Source organism: Tupaia chinensis, unplaced genomic scaffold (genome assembly GCF_000334495.1).
Source record: "Tupaia chinensis unplaced genomic scaffold, TupChi_1.0 Scaffold000680_1, whole genome shotgun sequence".
In the NCBI taxonomy this organism is placed as follows: Eukaryota; Metazoa; Chordata; class Mammalia; order Scandentia; family Tupaiidae; genus Tupaia; species Tupaia belangeri.
The window spans coordinates 600965-625456 of NW_006160204.1; the positions used below are offsets into that span (position 1 = coordinate 600965).

Sequence of the window (24492 nt, forward strand, 5' to 3'; positions counted from 1 at the left end):
CAGGAATGGAAAATTTGCAGGGTTCAAAAATTGCCTTAGCTACTCATTCATTAATCCAACAAATATTCATTGAGTGATTATTATGTGTCAGGCTCTGTAAAATGATTCTAGCAGCAACAGTGATAAAAGGATACAGTCACTGAGTCCAAATATTACAATTCAGAGAGGACATAAACCTGTGAATGAGGAATTCTAGTTTACTAGGATATTTTCTATTATATACAATGAAGAAGTTACTGAATAGAGAATCTAAAATCTTGGGGTTCTGCAAGAAGCTAGGAAGCATAAAAAGATGCTTACAGAATAGTTAATGCTCGGATTCTCAAGCACAAAGATGTAGAAAGAAATAAGAGAAAGGGCATTCCCAACAGAAGGCACAGTACTGAAGAAAGATAGGAAGGTAAGAACAGCGTATTTTCTGAGTTACAGGTAACTCGGTATGGCTAAGCATAAGGCATTGGTGGAAAGATGGTAAGAAACGGGGGTGACAAATAGGCCAAGGAGTTCAGAACTCTAGTGATTGAGGAATCTTTAGAGAATTTTGAACAAGGTTGTTCATTATTCTATGTCCGCGTAGTTCATAGATGAAGCAGTAGCAAGTCAAGGCAAAAATGGAAATAATTCTACATGCTTGCTTATCTTACAGGATTTTTATAAATATTAGATGAGTTATAGATGTAAAAAAATAGTCTGAAAACTATAGCACTATGGAATTCTAAAAATTAGAGAACTGCTCATTTAATACGTCCGCACTTCATTTAAATAGTCACGGCTGTAGAATTGATTTACAAAAATGTTTGCTTCAAGTTAGGCTTAGAGTGGGTACCTTTTTTCTCTAGGTACCATTTCCTAATCTCCCTTAACCTTACCTGTCCCTTATTAAATGTTAGTGTCCCAAAAGTACTCCACTCCCTGTCCTTATCACAATGCTCTCTATCTTGGGTAGCTTATGTCCTTGATCTTTTCAATGGAATGTGCCATTAAAGCATCTTATCAAAAGCTGTAAAGAAAATCCTTATAGGGAGAACCCAATCAGGATATGTATTTGTGATTTGTACTGCCCTAGAGAGATGGCCCCTGCCTTTGATGTCAAGGATGATGAGAATTTTCAGGGGCAATAATAGAGGGGAGAGATTTATATCTGTAGTTTCTTGTACAAACCTGAATGCTTATCTACGGCCATACCAAGACCCTGTAGACAAAGAATACTCTTCTTTTATTCTCTTATAAATTTTATCCACCCCTATTGTGTTGACTGGTGATATAAGGGGAGGGTAGACCGGTGAGGGAGAGGGCTAAGCTTAGAAGAGCAGCTGCTGCCTGATGGATGAAGGAAAGGGACAAAGTGTGACTGTGTAAGGGGAGGGCAGTTCTGACAATGTGTCGGTATTTAGCTGAGGCAGTTCATTTTCATCTGGACTGTAAAGGCCAAAGAGACAGAGTTCTAATAAACAATGTACCGTGGCGGTGTGATTGCAGAAAATTAAGGGAATTTTGCTAGGAATTCTATTTAAGCAGAATGTAGAAGCTGGAGCAGGATCTCAGCCATTGTAAATTGGTAGAGGCAGAATAGAGAGTAGAACCCAATTAGCTGGCTAGAAATTAGCAGAACGTCTGTGCAGCTACGGCCTGCTGGTGGGGCAGGGGATGTGTACGGAGTGCCCAGATTGTTCCCACCTGAGATACCTCCAATGCAACGATGAAGTACCATCTCATCCATACTAAGCTCTAGGGCAAGTGACAACTTCCTAGCCTTCCCATTACTCTGGGAAGAAATGGATTCACTACTGTTAACTTCTACTTGAGGGCTGGTGCACGCCTGTGGTATCAGGAAACACAGCACACTTGTTATGCACCTGAATAGCTGGAGTGAGACTGAAGCAGGCAAGGAAAATGTTAAAAATATATGTGCCTGATGTGACACCTTTTTTAGATGCTTTTAATTTTTCTTTTTTTTTTTTTTTCAGTTTTCTCAAGAAAGACCTTTTCTGGGAGATGCATCTATTTCCCAGCCCTTATCCACATCTTATTAAAGCCCTTTGCTCTTTTTAAAAACTACTCATCTTACTTTTGTATTACACATTCATCTCTCTGATGTGTGTATCCCCAATTAGATTAGATTGTGAGATCCAAGAGAGTAGAAATTGTGTCTCATTTCCCCATGTACACTCTCGAATTCATCACAATAAATATCTATAGTCTTTTTTTTTTCCCCCATCAATAATGGCATTGGAGTGAGAGAAATCAGCTCTGTATAAAGGCCAGAGAAGTTATTAGAGGAGATTTGTTTAGAGAAAGAGGCAGTATTATTCCCATTTTCGTAGGTGAGAAAAATGAAAGTTTAAAGATAGGAAATAATATGTCAAGTTATAATGCTTTCAGCGTTTATAAGTAGGGTTTGCCTTAATTCTATTTTTGAAGAAAGCATATCTATAAACAAATTAAATATATCCGGTACATGTAGTAATCTGGATCTAAGATAAATCTCCTTGAATCTACAGCCCACAGCATTTCCACTCTGTGGCCTACATTTCTTAAAGTAGAGAAAGGTAAATTGGAACTTGTAAAATTTCCTTTCTTTCTCTTTTTTTTTTTTTTTGATTGACATATTTTTGCTATAGGGCATGTGTGCTCTCCAGAGAGACAGACAGAAAGCAAGAAATCATCTCCCGGGGGGATAGCCATGCTGCAATCCCTTTTTTCTACTCTTCTCTCAAGATCCCGGGCATGCACACATGTGCCTGATGTGAGTTTGAAGCCGCTGGGTCTGAAGTCAAACCGTGGTTCACCACATGGGAGTCTAGCTACATAACCATTACACCATCTGTTGGTCCCAGAACTTGCAATACACTTTTAATGGAGGTGATAAAAAGCTCTTAAAATTCCTAGCTAGAAACCTGAGATATGTAGTTTTTAAAAATCCTTAAAATTCCAACTTTGTTTAAACATAATTTGGTTTTCTAAAATAATAATCCCACACAAACACTGCACTCCCCCACCCTGCCCTCTGAAATCAGAACTTCTTTCTATTGGCAATTTCTGGTGGTGCTTCTTAACCTATATCCCCTCCATTGCCCTGAGACCTCCTTGTAGGTCTTCTTAGACAAAAGCAATTTTCTAAAGTAAGTATAATAGTGACGGTTATCCCCAGTATCTTCCCACTAAAAGACATCTAAGCTGTCAGATATTAAAGTGATGACCTTGTGAAAATTTTGAAGTGCTACTTAAAAATGTACCAAAATAAGTAGGAGCTTATATCATAAGTACATTACAAAAACTTACCAATAGGCAGGCATCATAAATGAACAAGAATGTGGGCTAGATTTTTTTCTTGACATGTACAAAAATTTTTTTTTCAGTAAATGAACATGAGGCATATATGCACAGATAGAGGGATAGAAGCAGAATTTGATGACAACAAATACATGGTTTTATATTAGTATAGCTTTACTTGCTTGTGCCCGTAATTCCCAATATTTGATTTATTTTTTTAAGATCTCCAGCCCCGATGATGGTTTTGAAAGTAAATCACTTTATGAAAGCTGGTTGCAAAAAGACCCATCACCTGAAAATAAAGATTTTCCTAGGTAAGTTACTTACACTTGTCTATTCTACCATAGAATAAATTATGAATTCCTCTTTGCTTCTTGTCTCTATAAACATGTGATTCTCATCCATAATTTGAATAGAAAAAAGATAAAGAAGGTAAAACATTCCTTTGTCCAGCCTTTGTTGTGTTGATTAGCCAGCATAGCAGTCTTTTAACCTATAATAAAGCACAGATCAGTTTAGCCCTGCAAATTTTTAGTCAAAATTATTTTGTTATGCTGTTAGTTGTTATTTAGCATTCTTGCAGAAAATTTCATTCAGATGGATATTAGATGCATTAATAAATAATATAACTTCAAATGAAGATGAAGTAAAACACAAATGATGGATTGCTTGCTTCTAAATTTAATGAGAGGCATTATAAATACTCATTAAATTATGTCTTAACCTAAGGTCAATTTAAATTTTATATGGATATTAATTTATTTTTACCTCTTCTCATTTGTGCTATGGCAGCTTCCTTGAAGATATTTTTCTTCCTTTTCTACCGCAGTTCTGTTTCTGATATCAGCAGATGATGACAGCAGTTCACAGTGCTGTTCCTTATCCAACTAAGTCTTGTGCACATTTAAACCTGTTTCCATCATAACGGTTCCACATGCTTATTAAAAAAAAATAGTAGAATGAAAAAGATTTCAAAAACGTTCAAGGTCTCAATCTCAAAAGTACATTTTATAAATTAAGAGTTTGGAAATATATATATATATTTATATACACACACACACACACACACACACACACACAAATTTAAGGGGTTTTTGCCACAGGGCACGTGTACCTGTCAGAAAGAGACAAAGAGAGACAGAGAGAGAAAGTGATAAATCACCTCCCAGGGAGATGGTCACATTGCAGTCCCTTCTCCTACATTCTCCTCCTGGGATTTTGATGGGCATGTACACTTACATGCCTGGCATGATTTTCAAGTTGCCAGATCTGGGACTCAAATCATGGTTGACCACATGGGAGTCCAGTGCCTTAACTACCATACCACTTGCTGGCCCCACATATTTATGTTCTTAATGCATATGTAACTTTATGTTCTGCTTTACTAATTTATCGTTTTATTACCACAAATTGTTCATTACATTTTATACACATAGATGTACACATATATTTATATGTATGTATGTGGGCACAGGTATAGTTGTGTGTGTATGTATATCTATCTATATCTATCTATCTATCTATCTATCTATATATATATATATATATAGTGGCTTATTATGTGGAAGCTATATTGTAATTAGATTTACTTCTAAAATAAAGTAAGACGTATTTAGATCCTTCATTAGCTAAATATAGGCTTACTCCTGGCAATTTCCCTATTAGACTCTAGTTGTCTAAGTATAAAGTCCCTGTCTCTGTCCCCCCCGCACCAAATGATTACCATAAATTCTGAAAATATGCAAGAGAGTATCATAATTCTTTAAAATGTTCCTTGTTATTCCTTGCTATTTGGAGGACAGGTTTCATTGTCTCTATTTAACTTTGTATTGGGTTGTTGGAAAAGTCATGATACTTTGTTCTATGCAAAATTTTTTATGCAAATTTTTTTCTTTTTGCACAGAACGAGTCATGACTTTTCCAACAATCCAATACTTCTTTGTGTGTGTGTGTGTGTGTGTGTGTGTGTGTGTGTATGTGTTTATATTTTACATCTAGAATCAATAAGCTGGGTTCTGGAAGTGATTTTGAAGCTTATTTTCAGAGACTTGGAATTGCTTCAGGCCGAGCCCGTTACACTAAGAATAAGGTAAGCCATTTTTCATTTTGAAGGTGTAGCATTTCATTCTCATTCCTTTGGTGAGGAACTCTCTCATTGCGTCATTTGGCACCAGATAAGGGCTGGATGTGTGTCCTGGGAAGAGTTTCAGGAATAGAGGTAGACTGTGTCCCTTTGTAGATGGACTAGGAAGTAATATGAGTTGCTTACTACCAGGGTTATTCAATGAAAGGGTAATTCACAGACTAATGCCACTCATAACTGAACTGGTTACTGTTCACATCCTTTCCCAGATGGAGGATTTATTGGAAAATCTTCTCTCTAACCTAGTCTTGTAGGCTATGATATGCTTTTTCTAAGGAAAAAATGGTGCAATTGACGGGCATATTGTGGTTAAGGGATTCCCACTCTTGCCTGTCATTTTAGTCAAGGTCCCTTTGGTAAGGAATAAAGCGAGTTTTAAAAAATATTTTAATGGAATCCTCTTTTCTGTATTGCATTGACTAGTTTATACTATTGTCACTCAAGCATCCTGATAATACATAAATACTTATAGATAGCCAAAATATGCCATATTTGTTGGTAGTTAAGTTATGTCATAAAGCAAACTGAAAGCAAACATAAAGTAGTCATAGATCTGCCACAGATTTTAGTTACTTTTTCAATCATAATTGCAATACACCAACATCTTGCTTGTTCATAACTTGTATCACTTGCAAATTTGATTATCCAAACTACAATTAAGAGCAAAGAAGTAGACAAAAAAAGCTCCAAATTAGCCTAAAATAGATGCATTGACTCTGTACATCAAATCTCCTTACGCTTAGTACATAAAAAATGTGCTATAACTCTTTTTCAGTGCCTGTTCACTTTTATATTCTGCCATCAATTTGAAAACAGTTAGGTAGCTTCTAAGACCACTTCAAATTAGAAGCAGAAAATTAGATAGGAGAATACTAATACAGACACCGTTTTTAGTGATACTAAAACCAGTATGAATGGTAGATCTGTAACAAGCTTGCAGGTATAAAAACTAAAATCAGGACAGCAGACCTACAAACTCAAAAAATATTTATACCTGTCACCACCATGTAATAATTCATGTTCATAATGACAGGTCTTAACTGTAATAAAGATAAAAATAGCAACTGCTATATACTATTTGGAAAAGGAGGGAATATACTTAAACACATCATGCTTCAGCTATTTATATACTTAGTTGCCCAGAACCTTTCACTCCCAATCAATTGGTAGATAATTTTGAAATATGTTAATGGGCATTTTGAATATGCACTTTTAAATTTTAATTGTGAAAAGTGCAATAAGGAGGGCTTAGCCCTATGGCCCAGTGGTTAATCCCTGTGGATAGGAAACTGGATAGCACATGACTGGCCAAGATTCAAATCCTGGCCCCGGTGGTTTGAAAAGTATGCCTAGCATGTGTGAGTGCATGCTTCAAATCCTGACAGGATAGAGAAATGGAGGAAAAAGGGTCATGGTATGACCTTGCCCCAGTGGGGGTGCTTTCTCTCTGGTGAGCACATGTACACTTTAGCAATTAAAGAAAAAGGAAATATGATAAAGACAATGTACAAGAAGCAGCACTTTGAATGACAGTTACAAGACTTATGAAATGAATAGAGGTGCTGTTTTAAATTAGTGAACCTTTAGTTGTAGTGTTTTAGTTAATTATTGGTTCATAGGAAAAGTCATGATGGATTTTTCTGTGTTTTTCTATGCAAAAATGCATCCTGACTTTTCTGATGGCCCAATAGATTTTAATTTTTTTTATTGTGATAATACCCAACCATATAACCTAGTGTCATGTGGTTGTATTGTTTTCTATGGCATTTTTTTATGATTACATAAAATATTATAACTTGAGTGACTTTTGTTTATATTTGTCACCCCTCACTTTTTAGAAAACAGATAAATACAGCAGCTACCCAGTGTACCACACAATTTATGAGACATTTGAACTGGTAGAGAATTTTTATGACCCCACATTTAAAAAACAGCTTTCTGTGGCTCAGTTACGAGGAGCACTGGTATATGAGCTTGCCGACTCTACAATCATTCCTTTCAATATTCAAGACTATGCAAAAGCCTTGAAAAACTATGCAACAAGTATCTACAATTTATCCAAGAAACATGACCAACAATTGAGAGACCAAGCAGTATCATTTGGTAAGAAATGGTTCAACGATACTTTATAATTTCTAAGGCAAGAATTTTAAGATACTATTTCTTCTTGTAATCAATGTTTCATCCTGAAATTTATCCCTGACTCACTAAGTCATTCTGACTTTAAAGAAAAAGCTTTAAACAAACACCCGTTAAAGAATCTGGTTTAATCTGATATGTGTGAGAGAGATAGTCATTATGGTGTGAAATAAAGTCATTATGGTTGAGTTAGTGCTTCAAACATTGGGCTGGTAAAATTTTTCCTATATTACTTTCTTTGAAAATATCTTTACTGTTATAGGAACAAAGTAGAAAAACTCAACAGTTGGGCCAACCCCATGGTCTAGTGGTTGGGGGAACTGGATCCCACATAGCTGCTGGTGCAGTTTCAGTCTCATACCTGGTGGCTTGAAAAATATGTTGGGTTGCTCAAAATTTTGACAGTACGGAAAAATAGAGGAAAAATATTTCCACAAGACCACAAACCATTGAGGAATGCTTTCTCCCTCTTCCTCTCTCTCTCTCTCTTTGGCAAGTACATGTACCCTCTGAAAATTTAAAAAACAAGAAAAGGAAAATACAGCAATATTACAAAAAGATTGATAAGTGGAGGGAACAATCAATTCCACTACACTTGTTTATTATTATTACTATTATTCTCATTACTACATATATTTTAGTGCTTGTTATATGAATGATATTTATATAGCTATAAGCATTCCCTTTTATACTTGGTCATTTAGTAGCTGTTGTTCTGTACCACGTATCTCCTGTGATGTAGGGATGAGATGTAGTGTAATAGCCTGGAATATTAGGCTCGACCATTTGATCACTGTGTGACCTTGGGAAAGTTACTTAACATTTTTATGTGTTAACTATTTCATAAGGAAAATGTCTAAATAAGAGAGGGGGGGGGATGTGGTGGCACCTGCCCTATGGTAAAAACTACTGGAGGTTGGAGGATTGAGGCTTCACTAACTTCTCTCTCTCTCTCTTTCTCTCTCTCAACATGTATGATTTTTGAGGTCAGAGGGTGGCATGGTAGTTAAAGTGCTGGACTCTCACAGTGCTGACTGTGGTTTGAGTCCCAAACCTGGCAGCTTGCTTTATCACTTTCTCTCTCTCTTAAAAAGTAGTAATAATAACTAAAAATAACCAAGTAAGTAATAAAGTATGTTTTGAAAATTGTTACGGAGATTCAGTTAGTATATAGAAGCAGTGGTGATTAACATTTAGTCCTCAGTAAGTGCTACCTATTATTACTGGTTTATTATAACCATTTTCTTTCACTTTTTTTCTTTTAGGATTTTGCTATAGGGTGCATGTGCTAGCTGGGGAGACAGAGAGAGGGAAAGTGAGAAACTACTCCCCAGGGGGGGATGGCAATGCTACAATCCCTTGTCCTCCGTTCTCCTTCTCAGATCTTGGGCATGGATACACATGCACCCAGTGTGATTTTCAAGCTGCCAGAACCGGGACTTAAATCATGGTTAACCATGTGGGAATCCAGCACCTTAACCACATGCTACCTGATGGTCCCACCATTTTATTTTATAATTGTGGGGGTACATAGTATTAGTATATACCCAGATAATCGAATATGTACCATCCTCCTTTGGTATCTATGGAGACTTGTTTCCAGGATACCCACCTCCACGGGATATCAAAGATCATGGATGCTCAAGTCCCTTAAATAAATGACGTATTATTTATTTTTGTAAAATCAGAGCATGTTTTACTTTGAATCATCTTTAGGTACTATATAGTACTAAATAGTTACTATACTATATTGTGCAGGAATAATTACAAGAATAAAAAGTGTGTTCCAGGTCAGTGCAGATATGAGCATGGTGGGCCCAACTATATAGTACACACATGAACTCGTTCAGACTGTGGCTGCCTGAAACTGTGAACCCGAAGATACAGCATGCTGGCCAGACTGAGTGCCAAGTAATGGGTTATTTCCTGGGAGATAGAAAGATGCATGAGATACACGTGTGGTCCTCAAAGAGTTTAAATGTTCAGGTGGGGAAGGAGAAGAGCACATCCAGAGGACAGGTTATTACAGGAGTATACAAAGAATACTGTGAGAGCGCATGGAATGGGTACCGAGTGGTCAGAAATGATTTCTGGATGTTATAATTTAAGGATTTTTAATTTTTGTGAAATTATGAAAACAAGTACTATGATCTAGAAACAAAACAAAGCAAAGAAAGTGAAGGAAATTGTGTTTTTATCAGTATGTTCTGAGTGTCTCTGCAGCGATGGGGGAAATGAAGAGAGATGAACTAGAGACATAAGCAGAGCCTACAGCAAGATGGACATTCACAGTTTTGTAGCCATCCAGCGCCTTCCTAAATGCCCTGGTTTCCTTCTGGTGACTTGACTCTTACCAGTTTGTATAAGTCAGGGTCAAATTAGGAGATAGAACCTATATAATTATGGTAGAAGGGCTCTCTCTATATGAGGTTAATTCCTATACCTTCTTACCTTCTTGGAAACGGAGTCTGAGCTGTTAATGCCTTTCTTTGCCTTATTTTCAAAATCTTCATCTCTGTTTGTACCTACCTACCAGATGAAATATTCTCTTATCTTTTACTCTCTTAACAACAACATTCTACCTAATGTACCCTACTTCGTTTGCAATTAAAACTCTTCATTTAGTTCCAGCCAAAAAAGTTGCTCAAAAAACATCTTCATGAAGGAATGAAGGTATGGTGAATGAAAGAATGAATGCTTAACCTACACTCCCTATCTCCAGTTCTTTACTTCCCACTACCCTATGCACCATACTGCCTTAGGACCTTACGTCCTTCCTGAAACTGTTATCCACAAAGTTGTCACTGATCTGTGTCACTAAATCCCACGGACACATTTCAGTTCTTAACCCAACTTTTGTACTCTAAAATTCCTTCTTCAGTACTCTATATTCTTAGCTTCAGTTATAACTACTTTTAGATTTCTTGATTTGAATGTGGTTTAAAAAACAATAACAATAAAGCTTAAAGAAAGTCTAGGGTTGAAAAGATCCTATTTTTCCCCTAATACGGAGTGTACTTCCACTGAATGTATCACTTATTGGCTTTGTGAATAATAGGAATCCCTTGTCCAGAGCTGTAAGTGCTTTATCTACAGAACCAATATTGTATCTCTTGCTTTGCCTGCATCATGAGACTGATTCAAGCAATATAAAGTTAAAATTCTATTTAGAAAATGTGGAAAACAATAAAAAGATTGTTATACAAAATATACTGAAAACCCAAACACTTTCCATAGGAATTTTGTGAACTGAAGAAAAGTTCGACCAGCCCAAACCTAGCTATCTTTTCTTAGAGTCTGTATATATCGGTTTGTGAAAGGTTATCTTTTGAACAAGATCTACGATATTTGAAAACAAGGATATCTTCTTTAATATTAATAGGGGCCATATCTTTTTTATAGCTATATCAAGTGTCTATCATATAGGAGTTGCCTCAATAAATAAAAATTGAATGAATGAATAAATGAATGCTGGGTTTCTGCTAATTTATGGGTTAAGAAATTATTTATGTCCAAACTTTCAAAAGTCATTTCCTTAAGAACAAACAGCATGTTATGTTCATCTAATGTTTCTTAGTTACATTATTTTCTAATACTTTTCATGGATCTGCCAGAAGGCGCAGCAGAGAAGTTGTCTCAGCATCTATTCAATCATCTCAGTCCGTCCTGGTGAAAGCCGGAAAGTGAACCTCTGAAATACGAAGACTTTGTGCTTACTAATTTATCTTCTGCTTTTCTATTTTTAAAAAGATTCCTTATTTTCTGCTGTGAAAAACTTCTCAGAGGCTGCCTCTGATTTTCATAGAAGACTTACACAAGTTGATCTGAATGAGTAAGTTTCCAATACCTACTGTTTTGAAAACCAATGTGGTTAGTAGAAAACACTGTCACTCATAAGCATCCTGCTCTCAATGATTACTGTTCTAATTATGGTCTGCAAACCAGCAACATCAGCATCACCTGGGAGCTTTTTATAAAGACAGAATATCAGACCTCCCAACCCCTTATCCCCATGCCCAAGACAAACTCAATTAGAACTCCACATTTTAATAAGATGCCCAGGTGACTGACGTAAACATTCAAATTTGAGGAGAACTGCTCCGAATGATAGACAAAAACTCATGCCAAGACAAGGGCCAGAGAGAGACTTGTCTTTAGGAGTTTGCATGACAAGAATTCTGACTGTAGTTGGCCTGATGGGCTTAAGCACATTTGTAATGTATTTCACTACAGTCCCTTGTCCAACTCTCCTACACATCAGTTTAGAAATCCTTTTTATATAGGTACTGTTTTGCATTTCACTTAATTTCTTGTCACTTTTAGGTTGAAATAGTTTAAAAAATATATTCAGAGTAACATATAACAAGCATAAAGTGTTCCACAGTATAATCTAGGTCACGTTTATTTTTTCAAACTTGGAATAAGCTTCCCCATCTCCCATCTTGGCTAAAAAACTCTAACAATCATTTTTAGAGGCCTCTTCCTTGGCTTGTAGGAGAGCCCATGAAACTTATTCATCTCCCCAAAAAGAAAGTCTAAAGATTCCAAGAGTGAAAGAGGATTCTCACCCCTGTGTCACTGTCTCCCACCCTTCTTCTGGTCCTGAAACTTTCATTCACTCTTTGTTGTTCAGCTTAATTCTGTTCCTTTCTTCTACAGTAGAACTTAGTACTGCATGTGCTAGTTCACTCTAACTTTCTGGGAGCCCTGGTTATCCTAGAAATAAGTAAAGGGTGCTTTTCGGTTCTTTTTGATAAGACTGATGTCTTGAAAAACAAAACAAACCATTTCTCAATAGGTGTCTCTGCTTATTATAAAAGTTAGAAACATGACTCTGCTGTTACATTCAACTTACCATATAAAGCTTTACTATGTTAATGCATGTTTTGTTCAAAATCTGTTGCTTTTAGAAGTTTACTTTCCCATGGCTGATCTTTAATATTTTAAAACACGATTCCATGCTAAGAATTATAATGGTATATTTCTTGTTCTCAAAGTCCCCTTGCAGTGAGAATGATGAATGACCAACTGATGCTCCTGGAAAGAGCATTCATCGATCCCCTTGGTTTACCAGGGAGGCAGTTTTATAGGTAAGAAAAGAACACGTGTTTCACTAGCCAGTACCGAATACCTCACTGTGACTGAAACAGCATACCCAAAGTCTACTTTAAGTAAAAGTCATCCGATGTGTGGAAGGTTAATATGTGTAATTTGTATATAAATATGTGTTACATTTATATATAAACATGTTTTTATGCAGATATACACAATATATAAATACATATGTACATTTATATACACATATATACGATATATATAAAATATGTAGCATATATAATCAAACATTTTAATATATACACATTTATATTCACATGAATGGGATTATGTATTTTACAACTTGCTTTATTCCCAAGAATATATTTTAGAGATCTTTCTGTGTCTGTATATGTAGTTTCAGTTCTTTCCTCTCATTGGCTGCATAGTGTTCCAGCTATAGCTTGCAACTACAGTTTTAACTGCTCTTCCTGAATTTTAAATTGGGTGAGTTTGTCAAACTCACCCAAGTTATTTATTGTTGCTGGAAAAGTAATGATGTCTGGAGAGATGGCATGCATAATGTACATTGTAAGTTAGCAGGCACAAGAACAAGATTAGTTTCCTTGTATATCTTCATCGGAGCTCTTGAGTGATCAGGTGCATTGTCTATGGGTGCACAGTCATATTTTGAGGGGAATCTAGTTTTCTGAGCAGTGGATCTCAATAGTGGGCTTAAAATATTCAGCAAACCATGCTGTAAACAGAGGGACTGTTATCTAGGCTTTGTTGGTTCATTTACAGAGCACAGGAAGAGTGGAATGAACATATCTCTTAAGGGTTCTATGATTTTCAGAATGTTAAAACAACACTGGCTTGAATTTAAAGTCACCAGTGGCATCAGCCCTAAGAGTCGGTCAGCCCTCTATGGCTTTGTCACCAGGCACTGACTTCTCTTAAACTATGAAAGTCCTAGGTGGCATCTTCTTGACAATGTAAGGCTGTTTCATCTACATTTAAAATCTGTTGTGGGGCTAACAGGTGATATAGTGGTTAAGGCAATGGACTCCTATGTGGCAGACCATGGTTTGAGTCCTGGACCTGGTGACTTGAAACTTGCGCTGGGCACGTGTGTGTATGTGCCCAAAATTCTGAGAGAAGAATGGAGGAGAAATGAGTGCCTCATGGCCATCCCACTGTGTGTGTGTGTGTGTGTGATTTCTTGTTTTCTGTCTTTTTCTCTGACAAGTGAATGCAGCCTATAGCAAAAATTTCTCAAAAAAAAAAGAATAAAGAAAACCTGTTGTATAACATAGCCATCTTTGTCAATGATCTTAGCTAGATGTTCTAACATGTGATGGCTTCTACATCAGCACTTGCTTTTTTATCCAGAAGTTTGATATTAGGAAGATGGCTTCTTTCCTTAAAGGTCATGAATTGATATCCATTAGTTACAATCTTTATTTCTGGAATTTCTTCACCTCTCTTATACATCATGGAATTAAAAAGAATTGGAGCCTTGCTCTGGATTAAACTTTGGTTTAGGAAATGTTGTGACTGGTTTGATTGTTAACCAGATTATTAACATCTTCTCCATGTCAGCAATAAGGGTGTTTCACATTCTTATCATTTATGTGTTTACTAGAGTGTATTTCAATTTCCTTCAAGAATTTACTTTTGCATTCCCAATTTGTGTTTGGTACAAGAGGCCTAGTTTTCAGCCCATCTCAGCTTTTGACTTAATCTTTTCTAGCTTTCCATTTAAAGTAAGAGACATGTAACTGTCACCTGAAAACTTGAGGGTATTATTGGGTTATTAATTGACTTAATTTCAATATCACTGTATCTTAGAGAACAGGGAGGCCCAAGAAGAGGGATAGAGATGGGGGAAATCGTTGTCAATGGTGCAGCCAGAACACACAGTGTTTTAAGTTTGATCTCTTGAATTAGCATGATTCATGGCATCTCAAAATAATTATAAAGTAAAACCAAAGGTCACTGATCATAGATCACCATAACAGATACAATGGAAAATTTTGAAGTATTGTGAGAACTACCAAAATATGGCACAGAGATAAGAAATGAGCACATGCTGTTGGAAAAATGGCACTGACAGGTTTGCTCAATGCAGGATTGCCATAGACCTTCAATCTGTAATAAATGCAAGTATCTGCATCATTCAGTAAAGCAAAGCACAATAAAATAAACTATGCCTGTATAGTTTTCTGAGATTCAGTAATCAATGAATCAGAAAATCACATTTTAAAGTAAAGTGTTTTAAATGAAGAGTGTATAAATCATTCATCTTAAAAATCAGAAGTAGGAGCCAGCAGGTGGCGTGGTGGTTAGGGGTGCTGGATTCCCACATGGCCGACAGCAGTTCAAGTCCCGGACCTGGTGGCTTTCTCACTTTCCCTTTCTCTCTCTCTGTTTCTGTTTGGTCAAATTAAAAAATAATAGTAACAAATGGAAACAAATAAATAAATCTTCAAAAACTCAATCTTTATGTCTATAAGTGTTCATTATAGAATTAAAATGCATCTTGGGACCAGCAGTTAGTGTAATGGCTATATCATTGGACTCCCATGTAGTCGAGCCCAGTTCAAGTCCTGGACATGGTAGCTTAAACTCACGCCGGGTGTATGTGTGTGCATTCCCAAGATCCCAAGAGGAGAATGGAGGAGAAGGGATTGCAGTGTGGCCATCCCCCCAGGGGTGATGTCTCGCTTTCTGTCTCTCCGTCTCTGTTTTTCTGGCGAGTGCACGTACCCTATAGCAAAAACCTCTCTGGAAAAAAAAAAAAAGCATCTTATCTATTCCTGCTATGATAATGAAATACCGGAGACTACTCTACATCTTAATACTACCACATTGTGTATGAAGCGTATACATTTTGCGTGGACACAGACATTTAAATCATAGCAGCATGCTTGATAATTTCTGTAAAGTTTATTTTTATGTGTGGGGTTACACATCAGTATTATCGCAACAAACATACGTAATATTTCCTTCATTATTCACCACTGAGCACATTTTCTAATACTCCTTTTGTTCTTTCTTCTCTGAGAAAATTTCTACATATATTGTTGTATGCAGTAGGCATAATGTCTTCCAAAGATGTCTTTTTCCTAATCCTTGGTACCTGCAAGGGTGTTTGTCATCTTACATGACAAAGGGGAATTAAAGTAACAGGTGGAATTAATGTAGCTCATCAGCTGACTTTAAAAGGGACCATAATAAGGATTATCCAGATGGGCCTAATGATGCATTCAGTCTTTTTGAAACATAGAGGCTGAAGAGCAAGTTAAGAGGGGACTATCTAATCTGCTGCTGCTGGAAAAAAAAAGAGTGTGGAAACCTTCGAGAAGCTGGGAAAAGCAAGAATACATCCTCCAGAAAGGGATGTGGTCCTGTTGTCATCCTGACTTTTAACTCAGTGACACTTGCATCAAACTTATAGCCTACAGACAATAATAAAATTGTAGTATTTAAGTCGTTAAGTTTGTTATGGGAGCAATATGAAAAGTAACACAGTCTGTAATGCAGTCAAAAGTATTAAATAATCTTTTGTTGCACATATCAAATAAAGCATTCAAAATGAAATCTTTGAAAGCTTGAGAGCATTTGGTTATGAAAGTCTAAAAGCACTTGCATTATTATAACTCATGAGTGAAAAATTACCATGTACTGAGGGAAAGGTTGAAGACGAAAGCTAAGAAATGTATATTGTAGCCTGTAATCTAGTTCTTGATACCTCTTGGAAATTTGGAAATGTTTATTATGGAGTATAATTATATCATGAAACACTTGAAAATTTTAAGAACTAGGCTAGAGTTTGAGTTGTTATGAATCTAGAATAGTTAATATGGCTCCCACATTCAAGAAAGGGTAATTGAATTGCTTAAGATTGTCTACTGGCTGATTATCTCTTTTGGATAATTATCTGCTTCTTATCTGAGAGAAATATGGAAAGGATTTAGCCTGAGAATAATTTATATTTATTTATTACTAAATGTCAAACTATACTGAAGGCTTTCCATCCATCATTTGATTCTCACAAGTTTTTGAGGACATGACTATAACTACCTTCATCTTTTAAAAAAATATTTAACTTTATTTATTTTAAGAGAGGGAGAGGGGGAGAGAGAGAGAGAGAGAGAGAGAGAGAGAGAGAGAAGAGAGAAAGCAAGCCGCCAGGTCCAGGGCTCGAACTATTGTCAGCTATGTAGGAATCCACTGTTCTTAACCACCATGCCACCTACTGGCCCCATCCACCCTCATTTTTAAGATGAAGAAACAGGTGCAGAGAGGTTAAAAAATGAGTGCAAGGTCAGAAGGTAAATATGATAGTGTTCTGATTTAAAACCACAGGTAGTCTTTCTTACTGCATAATTTACTTAGTCACTAGTCTAGAATGAGTTGGTATTATTATATTCATTCAATGTTTTGTTTCATAGGGACCAGCAGTTAGCATAATGGCTATGTCACTGGACTCCCATGTAGTCGACCGCGGTTTGCGTCTCGGACCCGGTGGCTTAAAACTCACACCAGGCACGTGTGTGTGTGTGCCCAAGATGCCGAGAGAACAGAGGAGAAGGGATTGCGGCGTGGCCATCCCCCCTGGGGGGTGATTTCTCACTTTCTGTCTCTCTGTCTCTCTCTTGTCTGTCTGGCGAGCGCACGCGTCCTATAGCAAAAACCTTTCAAATTTTTTTTTTTTTTTTACTTTATTTAACTTCTTTTATACATCTGGAACAAGTTTGCCTTTGGTATTTGCCAAAGGCCACAAAGGTATTAGATGTCATGCCAATGATTCAAATAGATTTAATTCCTGTAATTTTTTCCTATGCATTTTTTTTTGAGAGGTTTTTGCTATAGGGTGCGTGCACTCGCCAGACAGAGACAGACAGACAGAGAGACAGAAAGCGAGAAATCACCCCCCCCAGGGGGGATGGGCATGCCGCAATCCCTTCTCCATTCTTCTCTCGGGATCTTGGGAACGCACGCACATGCTCCCGGCATGAGTTTTAAGCCACCGGGTCCGGGACGTGAACCGCGGTCGACTACGTGGGAGTCCAGCGACATAGCCATTACGCTAACTGCTGGTTCCCACTATGCACTTTTATAATCCTCCATAAAAAGGCAAGTATATTAAGGAATACCTGTATGTTCTATCTCTAATTTCCTGACTCACATACAGATCAAAATATCTATTTGTTGTCATATTAAGATTTAAAATACAACAATGGTAAATCTGATGTACCTTGGGGAAATCTAAATGATTAGCATTATAAATTCCTCTTTTTCATGAATATTGACTCATCTATAGCTCTGTCTTGTCTCATACAGTATGTGTACATCTTTAGTAAGCTCTACAGTTTGACTATAGGCGCTAATTCCTGATAAATGTTCAATAAAGTATTATGTCCCCTTCTGAAAGGCAAAATTCACACACTTATTGGGGAAAGAAGTAGCTTGATATCTTTCATTATTTATGTGATGAAATAGGATGGCAACTGTAAAGCTTTTCTTCTAGGTCAGAAATTTGGTCTCTTTATGGAAACCCATATACATAACTGTTTTACCTTTATAGAATGGGCTTCATTATCCTTACAATTTATAATATTTTGGAAAGATAAGCTTCTTTAATTACTGCTTTTTAAAGCCTAAAACATTATGCGAAGATTTTGGATTGTTAGATCCTTAGAAAAGACAACAAAAATCGCAATCACCTCTCTCTCCTTATAAATATCTGTAAAACATACATTTTATCATATTTGTGGATGTCCCAGCAGTTAAACCACTACTGTATAAAACTTACAAGAAATAATCTTTCTTACTATATGGGGAGGCAATATGCTTTGTGATTCATGAAACATCCCACAAAGTGCATATTGTCAGCTCCTTTGTTTAAAATTTTTTTGTGGAAATGTCTCAAATCAATTGTTTTTGTTATGGAGTCATAAAAGTGAAGGAAACATACAACAAGGTATGATCTAACAAAAGGAAATAAATCAACAGAAGGCATATAAAATGAAATATATATATATACTTTTTAGTTCAATTTGCCTTCATTATGCTTGTCTTTTTTTTTTTTTCCTTTACACACATCATTTTTGCTCCAAGTAGCCACAACAAATATGCTGGAGAATCATTTCCTGGGATATACGATGCTATGTTTGATATTGAAAATAAAGCTGACCCTAGTTTGGCCTGGGCAGAAGTAAAGAAACATATTTCTGTTGCAGCTTTTACAATTCAAGCAGCAGCCGAAACTCTGAAAGAAGTGTGATGGGAACTCCTCAAGTAAGCAGCTAGCCATCAAAGCTGTTGCTACAAAGTCTGAGGATAAAATTAATCTTCCTTTTTAATAAGTCATGATGCCAGAGTGCTCTAAAATCTTGAAAATCTTGCTTTTCATGTCATGTTTTGAATTTAGACTTCCACCTTTGTACGCATGTAAAGTTTTATTGGTTCTTTAAAAATTCACAACTGCATCAGCAAAGTGTTAATCTAACAAAACCCTCCTGTCATGATATAAAGAGAAAGTAACAGATTTCCTAAAATAAACTGTAACAAAGAGCTTGAATTCTCAAACATTGCCAGTGCAGATCCAAAGTGTTACAACCACTTTGGAAAACTGTTTGTCACTTTCTTTTCTTTTCTTTCTTTTACTATAGGACATGTGTACTTGCGAGAGAGAGAGAGAGAGAGAGAGAGAGAGAGAGAGAGAGAGAGAGAGAGAGAGAGAGGAAGTTGAGAAATCCCCCCCCCTCCAGAAGGGATGGCCATGCTGCAATCCCTTCTCTATTATCCTCTTGTGATTTTGGGCATGCACGCACATGTGCCCGGCTGAGTCTTAAGCCACCAAGTCCAGGACTCCAAACTCAGTGAACTTTGTCGGAGTCCAGAGATATAACCATTATGCAATCTGCTGGTCCCTAGTTTGGCACTTTCTTATAAAACATATATTTAACCTATTATCCTGACAACATTCCATTTCTATTTACTCAAAAGCAGCACACACATACACATACAAATCATTCTTGCATGTGTGCTCACAGCAAATGAAAGTGGAAACAACCCAGAAGTCATCAATAGAAGAGTAAATTGTATAGCCCACAATATTGTTTAGCAGTAACAAAGAAAGTACTGTCAATAGATGCAATATTACTGGCAGACATGAAAGGGAAAGAAACCAGACACAAAAGTGTACATGATACATGATTCTATTTATATGAAGAAGTTGCAAAACTAAATCTATCATGTTAGAAATTAGATCAGTGATCTAATTGCCTGGGGATGTGGTAGACAAGGAAGAATGACTGCAAACATGCATCAGAAAACTTTCTCAGATAAATGAGAGTTTTTTCTATCTTAACCTGGGTGGTAGTTATGAAGTTATTGTATATATTTGTCAAACTTCATCAAACTGTGAACTTTAAAATGTACATTTTATTGTTATGGAAGTTAAGGATATTGAGGAAAGGGAGAGAGAGAGAGAGAGAGAGAGAGAGAGAGAGAGAGAGAGGAAGTTGAGAAATCCCCCCCCCTCCAGAAGGGATGGCCATGCTGCAATCCCTTCTCTATTATCCTCTTGTGATTTTGGGCATGCACGCACATGTGCCCGGCTGAGTCTTAAGCCACCAAGTCCAGGACTCCAAACTCAGTGAACTTTGTCGGAGTCCAGAGATATAACCATTATGCAATCTGCTGGTCCCTAGTTTGGCACTTTCTTATAAAACATATATTTAACCTATTATCCTGACAACATTCCATTTCTATTTACTCAAAAGCAGCACACACATACACATACAAATCATTCTTGCATGTGTGCTCACAGCAAATGAAAGTGGAAACAACCCAGAAGTCATCAATAGAAGAGTAAATTGTATAGCCCACAATATTGTTTAGCAGTAACAAAGAAAGTACTGTCAATAGATGCAATATTACTGGCAGACATGAAAGGGAAAGAAACCAGACACAAAAGTGTACATGATACATGATTCTATTTATATGAAGAAGTTGCAAAACTAAATCTATCATGTTAGAAATTAGATCAGTGATCTAATTGCCTGGGGATGTGGTAGACAAGGAAGAATGACTGCAAACATGCATCAGAAAACTTTCTCAGATAAATGAGAGTTTTTTCTATCTTAACCTGGGTGGTAGTTATGAAGTTATTGTATATATTTGTCAAACTTCATCAAACTGTGAACTTTAAAATGTACATTTTATTGTTATGAAAATTATTCAATAAATTTAATTACTAAAAAAAAAAAAAAACATGAAAACCACAAGTCTGGCAAGCAAACTAGTATAGCACACCTTCTCTTGTGAAATCACCATGGAGTGTGAATGATCAGGAACTTGTCAGTGATCTCCTTACTTTGGATAACTTCAACTCTAGCTAATAAACATATAAATCTAATAGGTGAAAAAACAGCTGTCCAAGATGTTCATACTCCAACTCCTGCAAGGAGAGTATATTAGCATCTGAAAATTTTTATGCAAAGCCTAGTGACCCAGAATTACGTGTAACCTCTAATTAACAATTCAATAATCTTGGTTATTTACTTTACCAAAGAGTTCAGAATTGAAAGTTAGAAGAACCTTTTAGACAAGCATACACTAAGAAGTGACAACTCAAATTCCGACTGCAAAAGGAAAGTACTCCTGCTATCCTTGTTCCTTGACCAACAGTTTAACTTAATAGTGCGGCAACATATTTCCTACATATCTCAATCATACTACAAGGTATCTAACTGATTCTGCAAAATAAGTAGCATGCATAGCAATGATGCTGAGTCATCAAGGTAAATTTTAAATGTGTTCTATTCATTCTGTGTAAGAAGGCAGTAAGGTATACCATTTACAAAGTGTTAGGTTTATAAAGTGTAAGTTTATAATTTAAGAAAATTTTTTCATATACATCTAACAAAATTAGGGAATTAATTAGGGAAAATGAAGACCTGAGAGTTACAATTTTGTACTACCCAACAGTATTACTATGCATATCTCTGGGCATCAGTTCCCTCCAACTCTTACCATTTCTGAAGCACAGTTTAGAAATCTCTGGTGGGATGTTCTTCCTGCTGCTAGCTTTATAGAAGACATGAACTGCCAAAACTTAAGTGGTTTGAAATATAAATTTGGAGAAGAACAGTAATTGTTGCAACTTGTTTTATTGCTAAGGTTTTTTGTTTTTATTTTTGAGGCTTTTACCATAGAGCACCTGAGCTTGGCAGAGTGAGAGACACTGAGAGGTAAAGCGAGAGATCACACCCCAGGGTGAATGACTGAGCCCCAATTCCTTCTCTTCCATTCCATCCTGGGATCTTGGGCATGCACACACAAGCGGGCAGTGATTTTCAGGCCACCAGGTCCTGGACACGAACCATGACCAGCTATGTGTGAGTCCAGTGGCATAATCAGTCACTTGCTGGCCCCTAGCTGACCATTAGAACTCTAGTCCCTAATCCTTTTCATTTCAAGGTCCTTAAATTTCTTGTCTCTTCTGTTTCCACTGCTTCTGCTTTATTTCATGCTTTTGTTTTTGCCATGGGGCGTGTACTCGCTGGAGACGGTGAGAAATCACCCCCCAAGAAGATGGTCATGCCACAATCCCTTTTCCTTCTTTTCCTGGGATTTTGGGCATATACACACTACTGGCATGATTTTTAAGCAGCCAGGGTTGGGACTCAAACTGTGGTTGGTCATGTGGGAGTCAAGCCGACCTTAACCACCATGCCACCTGCTAGCCTCATCATGCCCTCATTCAGACTGGTCTGTCTCTTTACCACCTCCAACTGCTCTTTATTATCAAGTGATCTTTCCAAAATACAAGCCTTATTATAAATACATGAAAGGGGAAAATGATGCTCAACAAACTTGAGTTCGTTGGTGTAGAAAATTAAAGACTAAAAGGTTAAAAAAAAAACTACACACAAGTACTGTGCTTCCGTTGATAAAGGTATTTCACATGGGGGATTGGGTCAGCAATTCTGATACTGATATATATGTATACTGTAATTAAACGATTAAGCAAATGGATAGTGGATGTTGGGAACCAGATTTTTCACTGTAGAAATGGAATGTTACAAGCAAGAGGAGGTTAGAAAGAGCTACGTAATAATGGATTAGAGCTGGAGAGTAAGAGCTTAACAGATATATTTGTTACATACAGAAACACTTGTTTATAAACAATATATACGTATTTTTTTCCCTTGGAACCAACTGAGAGTGCCTGGAGGCAAAGACATTCTAGTGGCAATAACTACACCCAGCACCCATATACTGGATTCTACACTACTCGCCAATGAAAGGAAACAGGAATCGGAGAAATGGGTTTCTGGCATTTAGGCAGAAAATACACAAAACAAGTATCTGGAAATGCCAGAAAATCAAGTATGGACTAACTGCACTACCTTCATAATCTCTAAATCCCAAACTGTTCCAAGCAAAAATTCACTTAAAAACAGTTAAACTGGTAAAATGGGAAAAAATGCCAAGCCTAAGCAACTCCACGCCTCCAATGATTTAAAAATTTTATTGCACATCAGACTAACCTAGAAATTATTCTGCACTCTTGGGGCCCCAGTCTCAGGAATTCCTGATTCATTAACTTTCTTTCCTATACAGGTAACTTTTGATTCAGATGCACCAAATTATGAAACTGTTCTTGCCAAATTTTATGTTAATCTGAAAACAAAGTTTGAAAATGTTTTTATTGAATGGCCTATATACATAGGAATTCCTATCTATAATTTATCGTGATCAAAATGGCAACATAGTTTTATTATTTGCACTGAGGATTCTTAAGCTCTTTTAGAGGTTGTTTAAATAAGCTAGAAAATCTGAATGGACAAATCATAAAAAAATTGTTCTTAATCATCTAACAAAAACCATCCAGACGAAAGGGCTGTATACTTTACATACTCACCAGAGAGAGAATAGAGAGGGAGAAAGCACCTCCTTATGGGGTGTGGTCACGCTGCAATCCTTTCTCTGCTCCATCCCACTGGATTTTTGCCTGGCATGTTTTTCTTTCTTATTTTTTGTCTGGCATGTTTTTCAAGCTGCTAAGGCTGGAATCTGAATGGTGGTCAGCCATGTGGGCTCCAGCTCCTTTAACCACTAGGCCACAGTCTGGCCCTATATAAATGTCTTTCATAAATTCATTTTCTAAAGAAAAACACATCTAACTAAAAACTTGTTCCTGGTTACCACACATTCTACTCAGTTCTGTTTTATGCTAATGATTTATAGAACCTATTCATTTCATTGACGAAAGCAGCATGCAACTGTGAAAACCATTTGAGTCAGACTGTCTGAGCGAAATCTTCACTACTCACTAGATTCAATTTTTGAGTATGTTATTTAACTAGTGCCATAAATTTGTTTCCTTGTCTGTAATATAATAATAGAACCTACCTCTTCAGATGCACCAAATTATGAAACTGTTCTTGCCAAATTTTATGTTAATCTGAAAACAAAGTTTGAAAATGTTTTTATTGAATGGCCTATATACATAGGAATTCCTATCTATAATTTATCGTGATCAAAATGGCAACATAGTTTTATTATTTGCACTGAGGATTCTTAAGCTCTTTTAGAGGTTGTTTAAATAAGCTAGAAAATCTGAATGGACAAATCATAAAAAAATTGTTCTTAATCATCTAACAAAAACCATCCAGACGAAAGGGCTGTATACTTTACATACTCACCAGAGAGAGAATAGAGAGGGAGAAAGCACCTCCTTATGGGGTGTGGTCACGCTGCAATCCTTTCTCTGCTCCATCCCACTGGATTTTTGCCTGGCATGTTTTTCTTTCTTATTTTTTGTCTGGCATGTTTTTCAAGCTGCTAAGGCTGGAATCTGAATGGTGGTCAGCCATGTGGGC

The 24492-nt window shown here is 36.7% G+C and overlaps 1 protein-coding gene across 1 annotated transcript in view; it reads left to right on the top strand.

Annotated features, from left to right (window-relative positions):
- Window positions 1–19258, top strand: part of NAALAD2 (N-acetylated alpha-linked acidic dipeptidase 2) — a 53878-nt gene extending 34620 nt beyond the window's left edge. The window contains exons 16-21 of the mRNA XM_006160338.3: window positions 3496–3587; window positions 5272–5362; window positions 7255–7519; window positions 11306–11387; window positions 12553–12646; window positions 18696–19258. Of these exons, the coding sequence (XP_006160400.1) occupies window positions 3496–3587; window positions 5272–5362; window positions 7255–7519; window positions 11306–11387; window positions 12553–12646; window positions 18696–18881 (810 nt within the window). The 3' untranslated portion in view covers window positions 18882–19258. The remainder of the gene's footprint in view (window positions 1–3495; window positions 3588–5271; window positions 5363–7254; window positions 7520–11305; window positions 11388–12552; window positions 12647–18695) is intronic.
- The last annotated feature ends 5234 nt before the right edge of the window (window positions 19259–24492 follow it).